Raw genomic sequence first — 16,310 nt, 5'->3', positions numbered from 1 at the left:
GACCAGGTCAAGGACTCTTGACAGAGGGCACAAGAGCTTGTTCAAAACAGAATGGTGTTTTCCAAGGGGGAAGGAAGAGTCAGGAGAATGTAGAGCCTATCATGGGACTGAGACCGGACGAGAGGACAGGTGCCTTGTGGGGCGGCAGCCAGGTGTGCCTGGGGCAGAGGAGAGGCACACTGACTGGCTGGAGGTTCTCCCTGGACAGGCTGAATGCCCTTACGGAGTCTGAGACGTGAACAAGGGCAGCAGCCAGCTCAACAGCTGTCCGAACCTGTGCTCCGGGGTCAAAGTGGAACGCTGGCGAATACTTCCAGTGAATGGGGTCAAAGCGCGGAACGTCCGTGGGGGGTGGAGGGAACACTTCAGGAAGAAGAACGTCCCAGGGTGGGTGAGGGTGAGGGGATTTACTTTCTTCAAGAATGCTTCTCTCTTGGTGGAAATAGTCTGTCCTTGTAGTGATGTGGTAGCCTGAGTCTTTGCCTGGTGAAATGAGAGAGTGGGTTTAATGTTGGAAAGAAGGAAGGTTTAAAGGTTTTCAGCTTCAAAAGGCCAGTTCCTTGTTTATATTCAATAACATTTTTAAAAAGCAACTGCTGTGTTCACGCGGGGAAAATGTAATGCAGAGCAGATACTTGGAGCCATACTTCCCTTCTGGAGTCTTCCGAATGTCCTTGAGACGTAGGTCTCAGTTATAAAAACACTTCCATCTAATTCATCCTTGTGTTGCATAGTTTTCATTGGATAAATATGCTCACTGGACCCTTAAGTTGTTGCAGCTTAAACGTGGATTACTTAGTCACGGAGCCTCAGCAAGCAGCACTTCATTTGGACCTAGAAAAATTGCAGGCCCAGCTAGTTGACCAAATAATATCCTGCTGACTTCTCCCATCTGTTATCCAGTGCTGTAGATAAACAACATTTGACTCTATCTTTGGTGTTTTCAGGTGGTTTACATCTTGGACAAAAAACATTCCCGAGCAGCAACGGGCTTTCTCAAACTCTTGGCTGATAAGAACAGTGAACTGTTTAGGAAATATGCCCTGTTTTCTCCCTCGGACCACCGAGTGCCTAGAATTTATGTGCCTCTCAAGGACTGTCCCCAGGACTTTGTGACCCGGCCTAAAGATTATGCCAACACACTGTTCATCTGCCGCATCGTGGACTGGAAGGAGGACAGCAATTTTGCCCTGGGGTAGGTGACCTTTGGTAAGAAAAACCACAGATCCCAGATGGAAGTCGGATTTAGGTAGCCTTTTGGTAAACTTTTTTTGTGTATTTTAATTATTATTTCTTGATTAAAACATGGGTACTTGGCATATTTGGGCCCGAGTTTTTCAGAAATTGCTCTTAGCTACCCCCTTGACCCGTCACCTATAGGTTCCTTGAATTGCCAGGCAGTCACTTTATTTTTGGTTTGGGGCATAAAATATAAGCACATTCTGAGCTTGTTTCCTATTATGTCATGAATCCTGTTTGTACTTGTGAACTCCAAAGAATTTATTGCATCAAGCAACCAGACTCCTCCTTTTAGACGAGTGTTAAAATATGCAAAATTCCAGGCGTTTCAGAGGCCCCCAGTCTTCCATGCTTTAAATTATAAACATGAAGGTATATTTTAATGATGTGCTTTTTGGTATTGATCCTAAGGAGGTTTTACTTAGGGCATTAAGAATTAAATTACCTGACCGTAAGTAGGAAAGGGTACCCTATTTTCATGGAAGCTGTCAGGAACCAATCTAACTTAAATATAGATTATGTAGTCAGAGATCATCATGGGTAGCCAATTGAACAGTTCTGATCTGAAGAAACTGCTGGACCCAGCTGTTTGATCAAATGCTGTACCTGTTTTCTTACAACTGTATTCATTTTGAAAGAAAAGCAATGATAAATTTTAGCTATATTTTTAGCCCTTTATTATGGATGGAGCCCGGTTTATGCTTCACACAAAATAAAAATAAAGGTATACAAGCTAGAAAAGTTTGTTCTCACACTTACTTTTAAGCCAGTTTGGTGACTTGCTTGTTAGTCATCTGACTTGTACGGGACTGGCCCTTCTGGGAGTGTCCTGTGGTTATGAGGGCCAACACTGAAGGCATGGCCACAATGTACCACTTTCATTGGATCTCTTCATTGGACCTCTTATGCCTAGCAAAGGAAGCCAAATCAAATCCATGTGTCACACCTCATGCCATTTAAGAGATACTGTCCTGTGCCACTTTTTCAGTGATACGGAGATCAATGTGAATAATATGATCTCAGGGCCACTCAGAAACAATTGTACTTTCTTTTTGTTTGTTTTCCTCTTAAGTGGAGTGATCGCAATATCATTTTTATGCCTAACTCATTATCCAGAAGTGACGTCAACCCCTTGAGTCCTAACTAGCCCTTCTCTGAGGCTTGCCAGTTTCTCACCATCAACTCCAAATGGCCTGATAATGTCTGCGCCACCTGGCCCCTGTTGATTGTGCCTGCTGCACTCTGCCTGGCAGCGAAAAGGGAAGACTTACCATCACAGCAGGAAATCCAGCCTTGTCTTTTATCTGCCTTTCTGTCATATCCCATTGTGTGTACTTGATTGGACTACTTCCTTAGTTATCGAGTTGTATGGGTGTAGTCAAGAAATCTTTATGATGTGAGTTTCTCTTATTGCTGGAATGGTCTTACAGGTTCCTTTTTCACAGCTGAGCCATTACTTCATCAAGAACTCTTTCCTTGTGGGTAAATTACAATTGAAAAAGGAGTCAAGCCTTCGAAGCAGCAAGAATATTTGCTGAATGTAAAGAAAGACCACTTTAAAATAATAGCCATATATTAATCATGTACTTCTCAAAATAAAAATATACTTAGATGGAAAACTTAGTATAAAGACATTAGAATTTGTCATTTTGTAAATATGCCTTTTAAGATCTTTGTGAAGAAGAGAAAATTTATCTTAAGAAAGCAAGAAAATGTGGTAGGTTTTCATGATACAGTCCTCAGATGCCGTGTCTCTCCTGAGGGGTGCGGGCCGCAGCTGTTGGGCCTGGTGGGGGCCTTTGCCATTTCGCTCTGGCTGTCACTACTGATCTTTAGGAACTAAGGTCAAGGCTTCCCAATCAGAACATGCTGTGCTAGGACTGCCTGGGTTTCCTCTCTCATCTTTGCCAGGTTTTGACCAGGAGTGTGAAGGTAGTACTTGCCATGGATGTGAGTGTTTGTGGTTAACTTCCCCAGAAACTATGCCTGAAAACTGAGCTTAGCCAAAGTGGCTTCCCTCTGAATTTCTTCCCTGCCCCTGCACTCTGCTCGTAAAAGTTTTGAACTTCTTCTGTCTGTGTAATTGCTACCCATTATTTAAGTCCAAAGTCATTTACTTCTTCTGCAGTTAAATTCAGTTCAGGAGACAGGTGTTGATCAACTGTGTGTAAGTCACTGTGTGAGAAGTACAACGGTAAACAGGGTATGGTTTTTTTTATTCAAAGAAACAATAGCCTAACGCAGAGGGACTGTACATAAGTGTCATAGGATTAATTTGACTCTAAGAAATGGAATCCTCCTTGAGCTAATTTAAATAAAAGTGGAAATTAGTATGAGAAACTGGTGGTTCTCCTAAAACCAAGGGCAGGAAATGGAGGCAGGCCTCATGAGGAGCTCAGAACTCACAAGGTGGCAGAGGAATCACAGCTGCTCTCTCAACGACCCTGACAAGTCCCACCACCACATGGCATCTTTTCTGTACCCCTGTCTGCACGTGAGCTGGATTGTTCTGCCTCTCTCTACACAGCAGCCAGCTACCTGTCAGTAGCCTACACAGCCCCCAGTGGTACTGCCAGTCCTCTGCAGGTCACATACTGAAGTCTAGGTCACGATGCAGAATTTCTAGGGTAGAAAAATCTTATCGGTCTAGCCTGAGACAGGTATTTGCCCTGATCAGTAGTTTTAACCAGAGGTAGTGGTCCAAGGTCCCATGGCCCACCGCCTAATTGGTAGGGACTGTGTGGGACTTGAGTCTCTGGGAACAAGTGTGGATAAAGTAAACAGATTGAATGGCCTGTCTCTTTGACCTCTAATTATCGTATGAAGTAGAATATAGGAATAAAGTCGTTTTCGGGAAGTTTAGAGGAGGTGGGTGAAGGGAGAAATCTAGGATTGTTCCTGAGAGAACGGAAGCCCCTTTGCTGGAAGATCACTCTGCCTGAGAGTCTGGAGTGGACAGGAGGGGACGTGACTGAAGGCAAGCAGTCCTCACAATCTGTCATATTAACAGAGAGGAGACGGGGAGAACCTGGAGTAAATGGGTTGCAGTGAAGGAAGCAAAAGGAGTGACAAGATTCAGGGGAGAGAAGGGAGGTGAAATCCCCTAGATGTGCTCACCAATTAGAAATGGGGCATGAATGAGAAGGACAGAACTGTGGATGAACTTGCAGACCTCTGACTTGAGTGTCGTTGGGGAGATGACAATGGTGTTGAACCACAGTGCACTGCGGGCAGCTTCAGCTCCTACCATGCCCTTCTCTTATGCCTCATTGCTTGCTGTTTCCCAGGCTGGCTGTGTGTGTTCGTAGCTCCAGACTCTTACACACCACACTTCCTTTCCCAGCAGTGGCTTTCTCCTCTCCCTGCTATTTGTTTAGTGAAATACTCCACTTTTAAACTTAACTCCGTTGTCTACTTGAAAAATGTTCCCTGATTCCTCCCTCCTGGGTACTCCCATAGTCTGTAATACTACCGTTATTATCACTCTGGCCTGTTTGTATTGTAATTGCTTATGTAAGTTATTTACTTGGCCATGAGTTCCTTTAGGACAAGGATACTCAGTGAACATTTGCTGGCTGGTTCAATGGCCTTAAGGAGGCCATCAATCTTGGTGCCCTCTTCCGGGTAAGCATTGCTTCTCTGGCACCCCTCGTGCCACTTTGGTGCCTCCTGTGATGGACAGCCCAAAGACTATTACAGTCCTGGAGACCTTTGGGTGTTAGAAAGTTATTTTTCATCTTGTTCCCAGAACTGTCATGAGATATCTCAGTTCAGCCTTGTTTACTTCTGTACATCACACCTGTCACATTTTCTGTACTCTTCATCCTATAATGCTAGCAAAAACCTGAAGGTAATCGTTCTTAGTGAACCCTTGCTGGCTTTGAGGGATCACTGCTTTTTGTTATGCATCACAACATATTTAATACTCTTCCTATTTAGTACTAGGCTTTTGTCCAAGATACTTAAAAAGCCACAGTGGCTTCCTCGCTGGAATGATCTGTAATTATGTAATCAGATTTACAGTTTTAAGAGCTTCCCAACCCTCTTAAAGCATCTTTCCCTTTAGAAAGTCCTGCAGTGGAATTCATGCCTATATTTTCTCAGACCTTTGTGCAATCTCCTGTCCTAAAGTCTAGAGTTTATAATCACAGCCTTCCCTTCCAGGATGTCATAGCATGGAGATACTGTGGTCACTCTCTTCTAGATTTGTTATGGTTCTTCTTCTTGAATATTTAAGGATAAATCTTGAAGAAAATGGAAAAGTTTTAGAGCAGCTACTGTGAGGAACGTGGTAGTGTTTCGTGGCAGCACTTTAGACTAAATGAAGATCTATAACTTGAACTGACCTAGAGCAAACAGACATGTTAATGTTATTTGCTCTAGCAAACTTTGGTAGCTTTAAGGGAGGAGGAAAAATAAATAGGTCAGTGCAGGTATAGCAGGCCTGAGAAATTTAGGGTTGAACTTGGGATTGTCTAGGTTTAGTGGGAGGCTATTGAAATAGAGGAATTGAGAAGGAGTCACGGTGCTGTTCATTTTAATGAGAGTGAAGGACAGCAGCTTCCATTGGAGAGAGTGGCTGGGTGAGATGAAGGGAGGGAAAGGGAAGTTCTGATTGATGACACATGTGGAAGAGGAGGAAGTGGTTGGTCAGGGGGACGGGTGATCTGTTCTGGTATCTTCATCTCCCAGCTTTGACCAGTAAAGTGCCAGTTACCAATTAGAAATATATATTTGTTGACTGTTGGAAACAAATATCCTTTAACATTCCATTCAGTTTGACAGATACTGAATTTCTTATAAGGTAGATCTAAATTAGGGGGATGGTCGTTAAATTATACTAAATTGTATTTAGTAGGAGAGTGAGATAGTAACTAGGTTGGTAGAAAAAAAACAGGAGAAATTAGTTTCGCTGAGGCATAGCCTACAAGAGTAGCAAATTGGAAAATAGCTCCGTCTAATCTTTCCCTCTGTGCGAAAGGAGTACTTCACCTGATCAAGAGTATGTTCTTTATCTGAAGACTCTTCTGAAGAAGAGGGCTGAGTTATATAATCCTATGAACTTGGAACTTAGACTTTATCTAAGTCCTTTCCGGGGTGGGGGCACAGTATCACTTGCCCTGGCTGAGAGACAAAATGCAAATCAGGCTGAGGAAGGGGCTCTTTTTTTGTGTGACTGTTGGGCTCCACCTGGTGGCCTGGAAGGACCATCTTTGGAAAAAGCTGGGTCTTCAACATCGAGAGCATCCTGGTCAGAGCGGAGCAGAGGCAAAAGGGGTGGAGGACGACAGTGGTTCTGAGCCAGGCTTTGGGGCCAAATTGTTCCTTCCCTCGCGCTGTGTGCAGTCATCAACACTTCTTCCGTGGTTGTCAGCTTCATCCTCAACTGCTAGTGCCTCTTCTCGAAAATGCTATCTTAAGGTAGCAGAGAACCTTGGCTACCGTGAGCCTTCTCTTAAAGTCCTTAAATGCTTGCATCCTCCTCTTTGCTCCCTTCACATTGACATTGGGCTCTTCAGTCTCAGGCTTCAGGGTCTTCCCTAAAATCGCGTGGTATTCTCGAGCCTTTCTTCTTTTCCACATTCCGTTGTCTGTTTTCACTGACCTGCCCACGTTCCTAAAGTCCCCATTCCTTACTTGCTGTTTTCTCCTGTGTCGTGTTGATGAGCCAGAAAAATGGAAAATAACGTCTCTTCTCCTGATTTTAGAAAATAATATGTAACGTATACAGCCAAAGACATGGTGTATTTGCCACACTTTCCTTTCTGTGCGCTGTTACTGAACTTCTGGGCTCAGGTCTAGCTGATATTTGTGCTCCACTTGAAGGTTCTCAGGGATCTGATATCGTTGTACCTGTTTGCATGGAGTTTCCAACATGGGCCAGCATGCACGAGAGCATTTATTTGAGGGATAATCACTACAAGACTGTCTGGCTTGGCCTCCTGTGTGTGGCCTTGTTTTAAGGCTCAAACTCTATAAGAATGTGTGATAGAGAAAGGGCGATGAATGGTTTAGAACGCTAACGTTGACTGTTCAGTGTCCCTATTTTCTTTAAGGCATAGAGGCCAATTTGAGAGACTTTCTTGCTTAATTTCTTATATCTGTAGCTGGTCCCTTACTTCAGTAAGTTTTTCACTTGAACATGACCTGGACCTAATGCTGCTTTATATAAAATTCTTACGTGCACACATAACCCCCACCTATTAACTACAGGAAGTCAGGAATATTGTTTCAGCACTGTCCCGATTAATTTTACAGTAGGACGCAGTTGTAATATCATTGATTGTGAATGGGAACAGTATTTGTGGAGGAGCCTGGTGAGTGACAAGTATTGAGGTGGTAATCCTTATAAATTACTCTAATGAGGGCCTCCTGGGTGGCTCAGTTAAGTGTGTGACTTTGGCTCAGGTCATGGTATCGCAGTTCGTGGGTTCAAGCCCTGCTTCAGGCTCTGTGCTGACAGCTCAGGGCCTGGGGCCTGCTTTGGATTCTGTCTGCCCCTCCCCTGCTCACACTCTGTCTCTCTCTGTCTCTGTCTCTCTCTCTCTCAAAAATAAATAAACATTAAAAAATTTTTTTAAATAAATTAATGAGGAAAGCTTTCTATCTCAAAACTACTTACTGTAATATCAAAAATAGAAAAAATTTAAAAAAAATTTTTTGAAATATATACATATTATATATTTACTATTAAAATTATTTAAAACACGAGCCACTGAAAGTAAAAAAAAATTCTAGAATTTCACCCCCAGAAATAATCACTATTAAGGGTTTGGTGTATATTTGTCTAAAATATTGTTTTTAAAATATTTGTTAACATTCATTGCAAAGTATGTTTCACAAACAAAAGTACATATGTAATACTTATGTAATTTTTGAATTTTCATATTAAAACTAACCCATGAACTCAGTACCCAGATTAGGAATTACATTGCAATATTGTTGAAGCGTCCTATGATCTTCTGTACCCTAACCACTATTTTTTTTCCCCAAGAGGTAACCACTTTCTCAAACATGCTAATCAACATGTGCTTTTCTTTATGATTTGCCCATATTTATTATCCTTAAAAGTACTAGTTTTGCTTGTTTCTAAACCTTACCAAAAATACCATGCTACATTCTTTTGTGACTTGCTTTTTTTTATTTAACATTGTTTCTAAAATATATTCATGTATTTCATTCATTTTAATTTGTAGTATTTCCATTTCCTGAAATATACCACAATTTACTTATCTAGCAGTGGATATTTGGGTTGAACTGAGGTTTTGCTCTTAGAAATAATGCTCCTATGAACATATCAGTGCTTACCAACTAAAGTTTCTCTAGACTCTACTTAAGAGTAAAATGACCACATCACACCCACGTGCATGTTAAACTTAACAACTTTGTAGCTGAACCACTTTCCAAAGCGGCTGTGCCCATTTTTAGTTCTACTAGTATGAGTTTCTGTTTCTTCACATTCTTACCAGCACTGGATATAGCTAGATTCTTCCATTTTTGCCATTCAAGTGGGTATAAAATGGTATCTGATGATCTTAATTTATATTTTCCAAGTTACTAATGAGATTGAGCATCTTTTCCTATTTTTATGATCATTATGTTTTCTCTTCTAGAAAATGTCCTTATATTTTTTATGTTTTTTTCACAGTTAATTTTTTGTTTGGATAAATTTATAGAAATTGCAAAAATGGTACAGAGTTCCTATAGACTTTTACCCAGCTTCTCCTTATGTTAGCACCTTACGGTACCATAAAATATTTATGAAAACTAAGAAATTAACATTGGTATGATTAGTATCATTGGTATACTTATTAAAGTATAGAACTTATTCATATCTTGCAAATTTTTCCACTAACATCCTTTCCAGTTTGAGAAACTGGTCCAGAATCCTACATTGCAGTTAGTTGTGATATTGCTATAGTTGTTCCAGTTTGTGACAATTTGTCAGCCTTGTCTTTCATGGCTTCACACTTTTGATTTTGTAGAATGTTTTTCAGTTTGGCTGGTCTAATGTTTTCTCATGAGTAGACTGAGATTAAGCATTGTTGGGAAAGACATCACAAAGGCAGTGTGTGTCACATCAGGGAGTACATGTCAGTATGTATTACTGGTGATGTTAACCTTGATCTCTTGGCTAAGGAAGTACCTGCCAGAATAACATACTTTTTTTCCCTTGTAATTTATTGTATTTGGGAGATTTTTTTGAGACTATCCAATTAAACTTTCACCCACTCATTTTATTTAGCATTTTTTTATTGGGCTGTTACTTGATTAATTTGGAGCTAAAAAACATTCTAGGAAGTAATCTTTTTAACAGTTATTGGTAGGGAAAATATCTTCTCAACAGTTTATGACTTGTTTTTTCATGTTATTAATGTTAAGTTCTGAACGTTTTCCAACTTTTTGCATTTTCAAATTGCATTTTCCAACTTTTTGGTTCTGGTGTATAGAATTATAATTAACTTTTGTATATTAATGCTGTATCCAGCCACTTGCTAAATCCTGTTATTAATTCTAATAGTTTGGACATAGTTTCCTTTGGAATTTCTGTGCAGGTAATCACATCATTGGTGAGTAATGACAAGTTTCTTCCATTCTAATCCCTACAACTTTTATTTCCTTTTCTTATCTTCCTAAACTGGCAACTTACAATTGGAGAGAAGATATTTTCCACACTAATAAGTGATGAAAGTGCAATTTTGAATGAAAGTAATAATAGCAGGCATTTTTTAATTTTTCCTGATGTTTTTTAAAGGATAGTATTAATAATTTTGCTACTGTGGCAGCTAGTTATTAAAGGACTCAAAATACCTAAATACGTGTCTTTGGGTTTTATTTGTTTGTTTTTACTATCTTCAGTTTTCTTACTTTCCCTTTGGAGTTTCAAGGAGGAATAGATGCCCTTTTTCCAGGCCCTAAAGCATTAATTCGTTTATTTTATTCACTAAACCATCATCTGTTAGGCACCTAAGATGATTAAGACTCAGAGTAAGATACAGAAATAATGTTTATTCTCTTTAGGATGACCCCTTTCATCTGCTGGTAAGTAGAGATGTACCCAAAGCACTATGATACAGTTAGAAAGTGGCATGTGCCGGAAAGGAGATCTAACAAAGGACAGTGATAGCATTGAGGAGAGAGATTTGCTCTGGAGGACAGGGTGGCTTCCTGGCCTTGCCGCTGTATTCCATGAAGTTGAAATGAACTTGGTTTATGTTTTGTGGGCCTGCTTCAACATGGAAGCCATAAAGGGAGTGCCTTTAAGATAGAAATACATTGCTTAAGGAAGGAGCAACTTGTAGTATTTTTATGCTCTAGAACCAATAGTACCTTGTCAATATTTAGTGAATGCCTGCAAGATATATGATGTGAACAGTCCTGAGACTTTATTTTTTATAATAAGTGTGTTACATTTTTTTGTTTCAGAATGAAGGAAGAGAAGGAGAAGTGTGCTTCTCATGAAAGATATTTTAAAATACTTTATATTCGTTAGGATGGTTTTACCACCAGGTGGTGGAAAACCCTGACCTGAAATGATTTAAACGTTAAGGGAACATATTTTTTTTACAGAAGTGGGAATCCAGAGGTTGTTGCGGGCTCCAGGGCCCAGTATAGTCAGTGACTTTGTGATGTTGTCAGGTTCCCCTTTGTTGTCTTCAGTGGTCTAGTAGAAGGTTCTTCACGGTAGTGAAGACAGCCGCCAGTATGGTCAGACTACATGCTTTCTAGATCACATACAACAGGGAAGGGAGAGATCCTATCCACCAACCATGATATTGATAACAGTCTCCAGTGGAACCACATCCTGATTTCATTAGAATAATGAAGATCTGCCTCTGGAGCTGAAAATGAGATGTTCCCTATATGAAAAAGATTAGGTTTCTGTTAGAAAGGAGGAAGAGGGAAATGAATGTTGGGTGGGCAACCAGTACTGGGCATCACAGGTTTTTATTAGATTGTAATAAATGTTCCTATACTTTTTAAATTAAAAAAAAAGTTAAAATATTAAAGGAAGTTTAGAAAATGAGAAAGAAGTCATTCATAATCCTCCCTTTCTAAAATAATTAATGCCATTTTTAGCTATTCTCCATCAATCTTCTCATAAATGTTTTTACATAGTTAAATTATACTATATCTTTGTACATTTCTTTTGTTCTTATAGTTCTTTTTTTTTAATTTTTTTTAACGTTTATTTATTATTGAGAGACAGACACAGAGTGTGAACAGCGGAGGGGCAGAGAGAGGGGGACACACAGAATCTGAAGCAGGCTCCAGGCTCTGAGCTGTCAGCACAGAGCCTGACGCAGGGCTCGAACACATGAACTGCAAGATCATGACCTGAGCCGAAGTCAGTCGCCCAACCAACTGAGCCAGCCAGGCACCCCAGCTCTTATAGTTCTTATGTACCCCTGGACCTAGTTTCCCCTATTTGTAACATATTAGTATGGTACATTTGTTACAACTAATGAACCAGTGCTGATAACATTATTAACTGACATCCATACTTGTACTCGGAAATCCTGGAGTTTTAAAAATTGAATGTCCTTTTTCTGTTCCAGGATACCTATACATTTATTTGTTATCATGTCTCCTTATGGTCCTCTTGGCTATGAATTTCAACGTTATTTTTGAAGGACATTTACAAAAAATTTTTTTAATGTTTATTTTTGAGAGACAGAGCATGAGTGGGAGAGGAACAGAGAGCGAGGAGAATCCAAAGCAGGCTCCAGGCTCTGAGTTGTCAGCACAGAGCCCTACATGGGCCCAAACCCATGAACTGCAAGATCATGACCTGAGCTTAACCAGCTGAGCCACCCAGGCACCCTTTGAAGGACATATTTTAATGCAGAGTAGTGGTTTTTAAGTGTGGTTTAAAAACCTCAAGTGTGGTTTTTAAGAGAATTGGCCAGACATTTTGATGCAACTTTGAATCATAGTTGTCCAAAAGCAGCTGTTGTGATCTTTTAAGACAATGAAGACAGAAACTACCTAGAAAGCTATAATATTGGAACTATAACATATGGAAGGGAATTTTACTTGCAGTATTCATTTTAAGTAAAATTTTAACCAAAATTAAAAAATGAAAGCAAACCCTTCTGTAAGACAAATAGGCAATGTATATAAGTCAGTTCCCTAGTAGGTCATGCTTCTGTTTAGATCCCAAGGTATTCTGGTTTTTAGGGTGGCAGCAGAATTTACGAGTAAAATAGCGTTAAGATTTTTTCTGGGACATCCAAAGCCAAATGCTTGAGCTCTTTCAGCAGGCTGACTGGTTAGATTTTTATCTCCTGCAGGCTATCCTGGCTATGGTGCTGTCAATTCTATCTCCGGTGAAAATCTATAATAAATTTATTTAAATAAGGTACTTGAGAAATGTTCTTTGGAACTTAGTAAAATAAATGCTAATTACTACTAATAGAAACTTGGAGTCATTGATTACATTTGGAAGCTGTAACCAAAATATAATTTTGTCTTTACGAGCCGTATTGTAATTTTGGTAAACAAGTCAAGATTCTTTGGATTCAAAATAGAGTCTAGTGAAAAATTTTGCCAGAACAGAAAGCACCAATAAAACTAAATAAAAGACAACTTTTTTTTTCATTAAATTTCAGTTAACATTCAGTGAGTGATATGACTTGTTCTGATGATTAATATTAAGTCCACCTTTACCAGCTTACTTTTGTCCTCCGTCTTTTTCACCGCCCCACCCCCACAGAGGTGGATTCGGTACTCAGCACCAGTCTTCTGGGGACATTTCTTCATTTCTTGGTAGGCCATAGTTCTTCATCTAGTAGTTTTTCAGAACAGGTTTATGAGAACTATATTCTTCGAGTTCTTGCACTTAGAAATCTTCATCTTCAAAGTCCAGTAGGCTTCACTAGGCTATGTTTCAGTGGTGATTTTCTGCATTAGTTTTCCCTGAGACATGGCATATACTTTCTCTATGTGAAATTTCTTTTATTTCAGGAAAGTTGTCTTAATGGCATGGAAAATGTTTTCTATTCCATATATCTAGTTCCTTCAGGAATACCCCTTATTCCAAAGTTGGATCTCCTTCATCTGCCTTTCATATCTGTCTGTTTTCTCTGTAATCTTTTAAAACACTCTTTGTACTTTCCAATTTCATCTTCCTCACTTCTCTCAAGCTTTTTCTCAATGAACCTTATTTTTTTTCAGAGTTAGTCTTCATTAGTTACCTCCTTCCTTAGTTACCTCCGTCAAAAATGACCTTCACTTGGGGCGCCTGGGTGGCTCCATCGGTTAAGCAACTGACTTTAGCTCAGGTCATGATCTCACAGTTCGTGGGTTCGAGCCCAGCGTCAGGCTCTGTGCTGACAGCTCGGAGCCTGGAGCCTCCTTCAGATCCTGTGTCTCCCTCTCCCTCTGCTCCTCCCCCTCCTCGTGCTCTGTCTCTCTTGTCTCTCAAAAATAAACTTAAAAAAAATTTTTTAAATGACCTTCATTTTGGAGTGGTTTTATTTTTCTTCTCTACTTATTTCCTAGGTCTAAAGCACTAGGTTTTTATTTCCTTTTGTAAAATTAATGTTTTTAATATGCACTTGCATCTTTGAGCTCTTTCCTTATAGTGGTGATATATTCTTGTGAATATCTTTGGTCAAGATACCAATTTCTGTGGCCACATACTTACAGAATATGTTTTTTTTTTCTTCTTCTGCCATTTCTTTACCTTGTTTCTTCCTGTTGACACGCAGTATTTTTTTTTTTAATGGAATGTCTGGGATGTCTCCTTCCCATCTTTAAATAATGGTGTCTTCCCAGATTTTAGTACTATATTTTAAAAGTTGGATATTATAAAGTGTCTTTTGTTGAAATGTTTAGACCCTTTCCCACTTCAGGCATAAGATAATCATTTTTGGCCATTCTAAAATCACCAGCTAAGAGTAGGGTGGCCAGTGTTTTAAGTCTGCCTCACAGAGACTGTTACTGATGCTTTCACCACATAGAAGAATGTGTTTCTTTTCACACTAGTTTCATTCTCTGCATTCTCCATATGATCTACCTCATTGTTTATACATCCCCAGAAACTATGCTATCTGATTTTGCGTAATTAATTATTTTATGTGATTTGTGATACATTAGGGTAGAATCGTGTGAAATTGTGTTTTATGGGTAAATGGTCAAATATATTGGCAATTTCATGTCTCAACATAATCTGTGATTAACTTCTCTGCATTATTACTCACCACTCTTGAATCTTTACTTCTGAGTTATCCCTCAACTGGCTTGAATTGCAAATATGTTCCCCCCCCCCCCCCCAGGAAATGGGTAGTATACTTTGTGCCTTGTTTTATCAATTGGGAGTCTAGCTTCCAATTCAGAGGAATCATGACTATAGCCCTAGCAATATTAAAATCTTTCAGTTGTAGAGGTGAGTATTATTGGGAATGGGTCTTAAATATGATATTGAAAGGCCCAACTCCTCCCATGAACTCTTGGTTCCCAGACCATATGCTTGAATCTAGGATACTAAGAGCAACATTATACCTAGAGGATAGCAGTCCAGCCTCATAAGATGTTGCCTTCCAATTTAGTTCATTAGTACGCTATTACACCATTCTAATCCGTGCAATTCAGTGAGCTTTGCTACTTCTGGAAGACTAAATCCTCAGTTACGTACAGTGTTGAGTAATATAATAGTTTAAAAGATAATTTGGTAAATCTGTGGGTTGCGTTTCTATACGCAAGATGGGTGGACCAAATGAAGGTAGCAAACCCAAATCCAGAGTTAGTGTTTCTTTCAGTGGAGAGAAGTAACTGCCCTCTCTATCACAGAAGAGCTCAGCAAACTCAATCTGCTATCAAGTAGTTGGTGGGTCTTCTTGCTGTGGTTCTGAATCAGAGGCTCAGAGCTGGTTGCTGCTGGCATCCTGGCATCCTGCAGGTGCGGTAGTCAGGTCCTCATTAGTGAGAGGAAGTTTATGCTGTGGAGCTAATTTTCTGCTGCTTTGTACCTTGTTTTTATTCCCATTGAGCAAACACTGCAATGGTTGAGGAAGGAGGTTGGTTGACATTCTCGGGACAAATCGTCCTGCTTCCACAGTGGAAGTCTTTTGCTGAGCATTCTTATGGAGCACAAACAGTCATACTCTGGGTTCATTTCAGTAGGCCCATTTCATGCCCATGTCTCTTCCCCAGATGTCCTTGTCACCAGTACTCCAGTCTTTCTTCTTTCAGCTCCCTGTGATCTGCTAAACTTGTAGCAACTGCTCATCAGGCCATGTTTCTTCAGCCAAAATAGACCATGGATATATTGCTTGAAGTTCTGCTTACAGGGAGGAAGTTTCTGCTCTACTCTCTTTTCAGAGACCACCCCTTAGAATGGATATAACCCTATCATAGTCCACTTATGATTCATGACAATGGAAGGTCAGTTGGAACTAGGCATCCAAGGTCCTCAGACCTTTCTGCATCCTCCTATATAATAGTGTGCGTGTGTGTGTGTGTGTGTGTGTGTGTGTGTGTGTGTGTGTGTGTGTAGAAAAAGAGTGTCTGGTTCTCTAAGTCTTATTCTTTGTGATTAGTACCCCCACATTTCACATGAGAGACTCAGTGAGACCCTGAATTTAATGATGTAATAATTTACTGCCCTTTGAATTCCCTCCCCCCCCCATACTTATCCTGGCAGCTACAAGGGATTCAAAATACTTGTTTGAGAGGCACCTGGGTGGCTCAGTCGGTTAAGTGTCTGCCTTCAGCTCAGGTCATGATCTCGCAGTTCATGAGTTCGAGCCCCACATTGGGCTCTCTGCTGTCCATGCAGAGCCCACTTCAGATCCTCTGTCCTCTCCTCTCTCTGCCCCTCCTCTGCTCATGCTCTCTCCTTCTCAAATAAACAAACAAACAAATAAATAAATAAAACAAAAACAAAATATCTGTTTGATATACATAGGAAGTCCCTGAGTTTTCAGCTTAGCCTGGAATCAAGAACTTAGAGGCTGACCATGTAACTCTTTGCTTACATCCCTTTTTCAGGTTCTTCAAGCCTCTCACTTTCTGTGAGCCCCTTGATTTCTTTTCAGTAAATTCCTTTTCCATTCAGTTAGTTTCTT

At 40.1% G+C, this 16,310-nt stretch overlaps 1 protein-coding gene across 6 annotated transcripts in view; it reads left to right on the top strand.

Annotated features, from left to right (window-relative positions):
* Positions 1 to 16,310, top strand: part of DIS3L2 (DIS3 like 3'-5' exoribonuclease 2) — a 346,483-nt gene that overhangs the window by 156,714 nt on the left and 173,459 nt on the right. For all 6 annotated transcript variants that reach the window (XM_058701221.1, XM_058701232.1, XM_058701212.1 and 3 more), the window contains one exon: positions 948 to 1,195. In XM_058701221.1, coding sequence (XP_058557204.1) covers positions 948 to 1,195 — 248 coding nt within the window. The remainder of the gene's footprint in view (positions 1 to 947; positions 1,196 to 16,310) is intronic.

This window comes from Neofelis nebulosa, chromosome 2, assembly GCF_028018385.1.
Source record: "Neofelis nebulosa isolate mNeoNeb1 chromosome 2, mNeoNeb1.pri, whole genome shotgun sequence".
Classification (NCBI taxonomy): domain Eukaryota; kingdom Metazoa; phylum Chordata; class Mammalia; order Carnivora; family Felidae; genus Neofelis; species Neofelis nebulosa.
This window is presented reverse-complemented; position numbering and strand designations above follow the sequence as displayed.